Below are 9,793 nucleotides of genomic sequence, written 5' to 3'. Positions count from 1 at the left end.
GGTGAAGAACGTCTGCTGACAGCTGGTTGCCAATGTCGTGACCCTCCCTGTCACCCAACCAGTTCTAGGAAATGGGAGATAACAGCGAAAACAGCGGCTGTCAGCCCGCATCAGCGCTCTGGAGAGAGGTGACGGGATCAGAGACCAGGAGGAGTTTCTCTGGCAGGGCAGGGAGGGAGGGAGGGGGAGAGAAGGACAGTATTTTCAGCCTGCACACACGAATTTCTAGCAGTTTTTTAAGAATTTTTCAAAGTTACTTCAAGGTAGAAGATATCCTCATGTTGGCAGCTCCTTCACCCAGGGTTCCCATAAACACTGAATTTGTTACAGTTTTTTGCAGGGTGAAAAAAGGTTGATGGAGTGAGAGGCGAGGCTTCCGAGTTATTTACTAAGGAGAAGGATAGCAAAGCAGAGTGGTGATAGACCAGTGGAAATTCAGTATCATGTCTCTCTCCTTATTTGTCTTGGTTTGTGGAGGGGAGGGCTTTTTTGTTGTTGTTTGTTTCCAGTGATGGGTGTGTAGACACCACATTTAATTCTCTTCTGTCAGGGATCTACAAAATAAGAAACCAAGCAGGATGTGGTGGTGTTTTGATGGTGAGATTGGTTTAATTTTAGAAAGTGGATTTTTGTAGCCACAAGCCTAACTCCTGGAGCACAGGATGGAACAGTCAGGGAATACTTTCCAGTTAGGAAGCGGTACTTTAGCTACTGTAAATAGGTCTAATTTTGTTTTCCTCTCCTTGAGTTCTTAAGGAGCAGGAGATGGTAAGAACGGCAAAAACTGCCCAGAATGGGGGGGATGGGATATAACAACGACACACAAAGAAACCAGCAGTTTGCTAGTTGTGTGACAGATGTTTGAAAAACTGCAGGAAGTGTGTGTTGGTAGGGAAAAAAAATGGGGGGAGTGAGGAAAGAGCTCAGATTTTAAGAGAATGCATGTGAGGCAGAAGGTAGAAAAAGAGCTGCAGACAAAGACTTGTGACAACACTACAGAAAGTATGATGTGGAAAAGGAGAAGAGGAAACGCAGCAGCAGGATGGAGAGGCAATGTAATAATCAGAGTCTTGGTGAAACAGCCTCTCAAAAGCAGGGGGGATGGCACGGGAATGGGCAGCTGGTGTGTTACCACTGGGAGTTGGAGCTGAAAGAGCAGCAACATTCAAGCATAAAACCCACTTCTCATCAATTTTTGAAGTCTGCCTCCATAAGTGTGTGTTTGACAGAGCTGTCTAGGCTTGCTCTCCATAGAGGACAGTCCAAGTATTACATCTTCCTGGACGACGTGTAAAAGACTTTGGAAAAGGTCCATAGTACTTTTTCTTTCCCCTTTGGTCCTTAACCGGTGATAGCAAATACTCCCTCCCTCTCTCCTCCCTCTTGGGGTGGGAGCACAGCTGAGGCTGACTTGCAATGAAATAAAAACAGATTTGTTTACAAGTCAGAGTTATTAATGAGACTAAATCTTTAGTGGAAAACAACTGAAAAGTGAATATGCAAAACAAAATTGATATAAATTCTATGAGTCTTACTTTAAATCACTGGTGTAAAGAAGCTGAACCTGTTTAGTGGTGTAAAGTATGTTGAGGTATGTCTTGGTCCATGATGCTTTGCCCAAATACAAACTCAGACATGAAAAGGTCGTGTGGTTTTACCACAAATAAATGCCCATGTATGAAAGAAAATTTTTGAGGACGTCTGGTTTTATCTTCTGATACACCTAATGGACCAAGGAGTCGTAGGTGTGACCTGCATCTCTTCTGAATGGGGCTGTGGAAAGCCAGAAAGCCCGCAGTAAATAAAAAAAAGCACCAACAGTGGTGTTAAATTCCATTTTTGGTTCACTGGATCAACAAGTGTCAATCTAATGTCCATCATTATATCAACAAGTATCAACTTTTAATCAAAAGATTAAAAAGTATCTCCCTCAAGTTACTGTTTTACTTATGAGTTGAAGAGGTGGTACCTTAACCTGACAAAGAAGTTTGGGCAGAATTGGCACAGAGCTTTATTTACTTACTTTTGATGAAATGCTGTGCTTGGAAACTACCAATGGACTGTACTGAAGATGAGAGTTCTTGGGTGGGATGAAAAATAACTATTGCCTGTGGTGTCAGGTCATGGGCAAGGTGACTTCTGCCTCAGTATGTGGCGCTGGGACCTGTTGTCTTGGTCCCTCACCTGAGACCACATCTCGTGCTTCTGCTGAAAGTGGCTCTGCACTGGAGACTCCCAGGGCACCAAAAGGTCAGACAGTGTCCCAGGTTGCCCAGAGAAGCTGTGGCTGCTCCTCCCTGGAAGTGTTGAAGACCAGGTTGGATGAGGCTTTGAGCAACCTGGTCTAGTGGAAGGTGTCCCTGCTGCTGGCAGGGGGGTTGGAACTGGATGAGCTTTAAGGTCCCTTCCAACCCAAACCAGTCTGTGAGTCTCTGATTCTATGAAAATGGTTTATGGAGCTCAGAGAAATTAAACAGTAATCATCCCGCATCAGTTTTAAATGTTGGAATGTTTTCTGTGGTGAACAACTGTTTAAAAAAAAAATTGGGAGGACCAAATCCTAAATTCTAAACAGAATTAACAATTTAATTAATTATGACGTGTATTTGCTCTTGTAACCGAGCTAATCATATTTCGCTGGTATTTGTAAGGACTTTTAAGAGGATATTGGGAAGGATGAGAAGATTTAGTATCATTATTTAGGCGAGTCTCTATAAATGCATCTTTAAGTGTGTACATAGTGAAATGGAAAGATGAGTTTAAAAGGGGGAAATCTCTCTTCTGGAAGTCAGTTACATGCCGTGAATTTATCTCTTGAGTGTATTACAAGCCATGAATCTTTAATGGTCCAGTGATAAATATCTGTGTAGCAAATGACAATCTCAGCCTGTGCATAACAGTGAGTGTTTAGGAAACACAGTTATCAGGAGAGAATTACGTTTAAATGGAGGAACTGGGCAAGACATTTGAGCAGTGGCATTTCTCTGCTTGCGTGGAAGAAACACAGCAGGTGGGTGTGTCATGGATGCTGGCCTGGCTCCCTCCTCTCCCGTGTTACCTACACCTCATCAGCTCCTGATCAAAGGTGGTGCCTCCAGGCTCCACACCGATATCCATCTTTCATGTTAAAACTAGAATGGAAATGCAGAGTTTATATATTTATATATCCCTTTTATTTTTTTGCTTCATTTTAAAAATAGGCCTGCTCTCAAAGAAGAATTTTCTCAAATGGAATGTGTTGTTCCCATTCTGGAATGCTAATTCCATAACTTTAACATGTTTAAATAATTGCATTCTGATGGAGCTAGAAAAGTAATCATTTGAGAGGCATCTGACTTAATACTTTACCTGGCTGAGAATCATCTGTGAACATCTCACTTGGCTTAAAAAAAAATTCAGAATCCTGGAAGATTATTAAAAAAAGCTGCTGACAGTTCTTGATGTGGTGAGCTAGAAGGGAGCATCAGCAAGGGGGGGAGGGAAGGTAATGACAAAGTTATTGGGATATTTAAAATAATTTAAGGAAGGAATTTGTTTGCAGTACCTGTGCATAACCTTTAAAGCAGAAAATGCAGCATTCTTGGCTTTTCATGGAGTTTTATCTGATTGCTTGGCTTTTGTTCTAGCAGTACTATACCAAACCAAAAAGAAGGCAGAAAATAATGCATGTGTTTGAGCTATTTCATGCCATTTTCAGTAGCAATAGAGCCATGATTCACACAGAACAGCGCTGAAACATTGTGGCCATAATGAAGACATTCCAATTCCTAGATACTCAAATTGGACAATACTGTTGGGTGCACAAATGCAGAATGTGTGGCTTTGCCCCATGCACAAAGGAGGACTTTAAAAGCCACATCTTGTATTTCAATCCAGAATTATTTTGTGTGTCCTTTATAAGCCTTGAAGGTCATAAGCAAGTATGTTGGGCAGAGTTGAAACACTGCACTGAGCTCTTCTGTTCCAGCAGAGTGTGACAAAACATGCCCAGAGATGTAAACTGAATGAGGATGACTCTGGATTTTAGCTGAAATGGTTTGAATAGGTGTCGTGTCATTTGAAATCTCCCCAGAGCCTCAATACTGGTAATGAAGAGCAATCCCAGTGAATGTGGAAGGAGGGAAGGTGTGACGTGATGCGCCAGCAGCCTGGTTGTCTGAACTGTGGGAGCAGTACACATTTAATTAGCTGTGGTAATTACGGACCTTGACTCAGTTAACAACAGAACTTCTTGGAGAGCTCTGGCAGTGGAGGAGCAGCTGGTTTAAAACCAGTGTGTGAGCAAGGTGGATAATCTGATGTGTGATGTGTCGCTCTCTGCTCAGAATCAAGCAAGTGGTGACCACGTTGGTCCATGTCTCTTCACCATGACGGTCAGTGCTGTACTGACCACCCAGTGCAACTCCTGCCTGGACCTCAGACACTTTCCTCTTCAAGGGGGGGATCTAGTATTTCACCTTGTATTTCACCTTGTATACCCACCTTGTATTTCACTAGGTAGGTCTAGCCATCACGTCAGGGTAATTCCTGCAGCAGAAATGGAAGGTTTAAAATCTGAAATGATCAAGTTGGAGGTCTCCTGGTGATAATTCTCTTGTACATTGGTGGATAGTCTTGGTGAAGCATAACTTTTAATAGGTTCCTATAAATTTCTTTCTAAGCTAATTCATTTTGCAACCTGTGTTGAAATAATACCTGTACATCTTTGAACGGAATGTTTCAGTTGAGGTGAATCTTCAGAGAAGGTGTGGACATCAGGCTGTTTGCTTCCCTTTTTGAGAACTGAAAAGTTTTGATTGCTTTCGAGACTGAAAAGGTTGTACCAGTTGTACCAGCAAGAGAACTGTTGACTTCCAAACTCTTAGTTAAATAGTATTTGGTAAATAGAGCTTGGGTTCCCTTTCATAACTTGCCTGTGGGCTTATAAAAAGCACAGACATTTACCCTGTGGAGGATTTTTCCTAGCGAGCTGTGCTGCTGTTGGAGTCTGTTGTAGAAAGTTGTGCTCCCTGGGGTGCTGTTCCCGTGGTCCTCCCTGCGTGAGGGGGGACAGTACCACAGACACCACTGCTGCCAAACTTACCCACCGCTCATCCTTCCTGCCCCGTTACTTGCTGGCTGTACTCTCTCTTCAGGGTTGCAGGAGGCTGTTAAGGCTGGCTGTACTCTCTCTTCAGGGTTGCAGGAGGCTGTTAAGGCTGGCTGTACTCTCCCTTCAGGGTTGCAGGAGGCTGTTATGGATGGAAGGGTTTTCCTGGGAGCTGGCTGGGCTAACACCCCCGTGCCCCTCTCCAGAATCAGCCTGGGGCCCGAGGTGCTGATCCACCTGAGACCAAGGGAGGTAGAGCCCTGCCAGAAGGATCCCTGGGGCAGTGCTGGCCAGGCACTCGGGAGGCGAGGCTCTCTTGCCTACCACATGGGTGACTTTTAATTTTTGACGAGGAGAAACGAGCTGCACCTATTTTTAGGAAACCTGATTCCCAGTGTGGCATTTAATCTGTGGATACAAATATAGTTTTGGAACTGCAGTGGGGGAACTCAAGTGGATTAAATGATCAATGTTTTACCCAAGGTGGTATCAGGGTCATGGAAAGTTCCAGAGTGGGTGTTTGTTGCCTGTTCCCTCCCCACTGCTGCTCCTCCTCCTCCTCTTCTCCCCTCCCCGAAAAAACTCGGCATAAACAGCCCGCTCACATGCAGGATCCCAGCAGAGCTGCCCCAGTCTGCACTGCCGGTGCATGACTTCACACAGTCTGTTCACGGGGTAGCAAAGAGACTTTCCAGCTAAGAAACTTAGCAGCAAAATAGCAATTTCTGACTTTATAGGGTTTTTGGGGGTTTTTTTTGGAAGTACTGAAGACTGGAGACATGCCCAGTCATTTCAGACATGACCTTAATCCATCTTCAGTCCATTTTAGGCATTCAGTAGAAGAAGGATATAAGTAGCTGAGTACAGGAAAAGCAAAAGGTAGGAGGCATGTGAATCGGTTTCTTTTTTAAAATTTAGTCATTTTTGTTGCGTTGCTGAAGAGCCGTCTACTGGTGTGAGCAGGCAGTAATGTTCTAGGTCTAGGAAGTGCTGAAGGTTATTAGAGTTGGTAAGGAATTGTCTAAAAACGGGATTCAGCTGTTCTGCCTTTTTCTCTGAGCACTAATTTAGCCACTCTCTTGTCTGTGGGCATAAAAACTGACGTGGTTGACCTCTCATTAGGCACAAGAATGTATTCAACGCCTTGATATGGAATTTTTCAGACTTTTTTTGTGAAAAAAAAACTTGTTTGTGTCAAGAACTTCTGCTTTAAGAGACTATGAAAGTTCCATCTGAAATTCATGGTAGTACTCTCTCTTGTCCTTACCTGATAACTTCTCCTTTCTTGCAGGTTATGATGCATGATTATCACAGAAGAAATTCATGTCTATAGCTCTTGAGGACTTCGTTACATCACCTTCAAGCCTGATAGTTTTGGAATCCATATTGCAGCTGCAAAGTCACGTCTGCTTTTGCATTTCAACAAACATCTTCCCTACCAGAAGCTACTGGACCTGAAGTGCTCTGTTTAACACAGGGATACCATTGGATTATTCGAACACCTCCCAGTTACAAATTCACAGGAATAGATTTGCTAGGTAAGCCAACGCTGGGAGCTGTGTGTACGATAGTTAAGACTTTTGCTGGAATTCTGTCACTTTAAAGCCTTGCTGTCCTTTTTTTAATAAAACACACCAAATGAAAGCGTATACAAATGGATAATAATCTTAGTAAGTAAGATGATTGTTGCCAGTTTAGGGTCAAATGCTTTCAGTAGTAGGTGAATTTTTAAATAAAAAGATTAACACTAGAATTATTTTGTGTGGGGCCTGCTATTTTTATTACTGATTTTTCACTATCCACTTTTTCTGTTTTGTGGGTTTTCTTGTTTAGTCTGAATTTTCTTAAGATGGAATTGTAAATTGTTGCGGTAACATTACTAGCATCCCATATATTGTTTCCTCTAAAATTGTTGAGGAAAGTATCCTTTCACATATGTTAGCAGCCCAAACTTACAAATTTGATTATTTTTTTTTCCCAATTATTACTTTAAATTCATTAGGTCACCTCAGGGACATATTTTAGTATTCTTAATTAGCTTCCTGTTTGTAAAGTGGACTTTTCACAAAAGTGCTTAGCTAAGAAAAGAATCAATTAAATGACTTATGAAATAACTTCCAAATTCAAAAGTTAGATTCTTGAAGTTATTTTTTCAATCTTGGTCCAATTTACCTGAGACGGTACATTTGTACATGGGCAAGATCTTCAGGGGAAGTTTTTAGCTTTGTGACAATTTAAAATACGTGATTGTTGTTCAGAATGTGTTTAATTCTGTTTTGTTGGTGCTAATGTTTTTTCATGACTCCCAGCAGCTCTAAAATATTTAAGTCATTACTCATAAAATTAAACAGAAAATTATTTCTATAGCTATTCTTCTACTTCACTAATTACTTTAAATTCTCAGATCTTATTTTTCAAGGTAGCTGATTTTTGGGTCTGTGCAACAAATGAACCTGACCAGTATGACAGGTTTAATGCAGTGAGCAGAGAATAGAGATAAATCTTACCAAATATGATCTTTGTAGAGGGGAGTGAAGCTTTGTGTGTAATCCAGGGTCCCAGCTTGATCCCATGGAGCTAGCACAGGTTCAGCTGTAGGTGTGGAGTTGGTACCCACTGAAGTGATGTGGAGAAGTTAAAAGTTGTGGCCTCACTCTCTGAAAATCGTTAATCCAGTCGATTCAAAGGATTGTTGGCAGCACGTACTCAGCAGCAGCAGTACTCTTCTAGGGTTTTTTTTTTTTGTCTTCAATACTCCAGGAATGTTTGTTTGCAAACAGTGTGCTCATAGTACTTCTACACTGAAGCAAAATGTTGTATCTCTCAACTTTATACATTCTGTTTCAGCCAGACCAACACCAAAATGATTCCTAATGGATATCTGATGTTTGAAGATGAAAACTTCATTGAGTCATCTGTTGCCAAACTAAATGCCTTACGTAAAAGCGGTCAGTTCTGCGATGTCCGTCTCCAGGTAACGTTTTCTGTCCCAGTGTGATGGTTGAATGCAGTGGGCTTTGTGTTACTCTGTGTAATGCTGTGTTGCCTCGTTGATTGTGAGGCATGAGATTTTAGAATCTGATTTATCTGAAAACTGCATACATAAAAAAAAAAAAGAAAAACGAGATGCACTTTGAGAGAAGTGGCACTCACATTTTTTTTTCAGCTGACGTAAAATGGAGACTATTGATTTGAAAAATTGATTTGAAATGTGACGTTCGCTTGGGTACATCCTTGTACTATTAGAATATAAATTTACAAATGTACTTAAAAAAAATTCTTACCAGTATGTGGGTTTCTTATTTGTGTTTTAAATAAAGGTATGCGGACATGAGATGCTGGCACACCGAGCCGTGCTAGCTTGCTGCAGTCCCTACCTGTTTGAAATCTTCAATAGTGACAGCGATTCTCATGGAGTTTCCCATGTTAAATTTGATGATCTCAATCCAGAAGCTGTTGAAGTTCTGTTGAATTACGCCTATACTGCTCAGTAAGTAGCTTTCACAGAAACTAGAGACAGTGGATTTTAATGTAAAAAATCAAAATAATGAAGATAAATTTCTTTAATAGGTTAAAAGCTGATAAAGAACTGGTGAAAGATGTCTACTCTGCAGCAAAGAAGCTGAAGATGGAGAGAGTTAAGCAGGTACAGTTCTCAGCTCTTCCAGAAGTCCATTCTGCTTTCTCAGGCTGACAGCATCATGCTTTTTGGTGTTAATGAGGCAAAAAAAATGATTATTCTGTGGAACAAGATAAGCTTCTTCACATGTTCGTTAGCATTGCATCCATTTGAGTGACATCAGGATGTATGGCTTCCACTTGTGTTTATCTTTGTGCTGAAGGGTTCCCTGATTTAATTTTTCTGTTTTTGCACCCTTACAAGCAAAATGAATCTGAGTCACAACTGGTTACTTACCTTCAGGTGGTGGAAGTAGTAGTGTGCTTGGGGGGGGATAATTAAACCTGTAAATCTGTGGCAGTGATATGTGAAAAAAAGAATAATCCACAGACTCCTGCACATAAGTTTGGTAGAGCTTGACTTTAGAAACACCTACTCTTGCCGCAAGTGGGGATACCTTTGAGGAGGGAATTGGGATTCTATCTTCACTTGACTGCACATAAGCAGTTTCAAATAGGTGTTCAATAGAAAAGCATGAGGTCAATGTGTGTGTGAGTAGCTTTTGAATGTGTATGATTTATTCTTTGAACATATGCATATTCCTATGGAAGGCAACGTTGTGTTTAGAGCTGTAGCACGGCGGGGTGACAACAGTCACTGTTCTGCAGTTAAAAACCAACTGCTGCTGTATGTTGGGATGGATAATTTAAATGTATAAAAATCTTGTCTACTTGTAAACTGAGATGCAGCCTTTTTTTCCTAAAAGGTTTGTGGTGACTATTTGCTCTCCAAGATGGATGTTCAGAGCTGCATCTCTTACCGAAACTTTGCAAGTTGCATGGGAGACTCGCGTTTGTTGAACAAGATCGATGGCTACATTCAGGAACATCTTTTACAGATTTCAGAACAGGAAGAATTTCTCAAGCTTCCACGGTTAAAGGTTAGCTTAATTTTGTAGACTTCCTTCTGGTACATCATTCCCAAAAAGCAACCCAAGGAGCAACTCCTTCTGGGGAGTAGGAAAACTTGGCATGCTGACTTCTACCAGCAACGGGAAATGTCTGGATCTGTGTAATATTCTTACT

The 9,793-nt window shown here is 41.4% G+C and overlaps 1 protein-coding gene across 1 annotated transcript in view; it reads left to right on the top strand.

The window, feature by feature from the left end:
* The first annotated feature begins 7,946 nt into the window (after positions 1–7,946).
* IVNS1ABP (influenza virus NS1A binding protein) overlaps positions 7,947–9,793 on the top strand; it is a 9,411-nt gene continuing 7,564 nt past the window's right edge. The window contains exons 1-4 of the mRNA XM_010169337.2: positions 7,947–8,063; positions 8,410–8,579; positions 8,660–8,735; positions 9,475–9,648. Of these exons, the coding sequence (XP_010167639.1) occupies positions 7,953–8,063; positions 8,410–8,579; positions 8,660–8,735; positions 9,475–9,648 (531 nt within the window). The 5' untranslated portion in view covers positions 7,947–7,952. The remainder of the gene's footprint in view (positions 8,064–8,409; positions 8,580–8,659; positions 8,736–9,474; positions 9,649–9,793) is intronic.

Source organism: Antrostomus carolinensis, unplaced genomic scaffold, assembly GCF_000700745.2.
Source record: "Antrostomus carolinensis isolate BGI_N321 unplaced genomic scaffold, ASM70074v2 scaffold6766, whole genome shotgun sequence".
Classification (NCBI taxonomy): Eukaryota; Metazoa; Chordata; class Aves; order Caprimulgiformes; family Caprimulgidae; genus Antrostomus; species Antrostomus carolinensis.
This window is presented reverse-complemented; position numbering and strand designations above follow the sequence as displayed.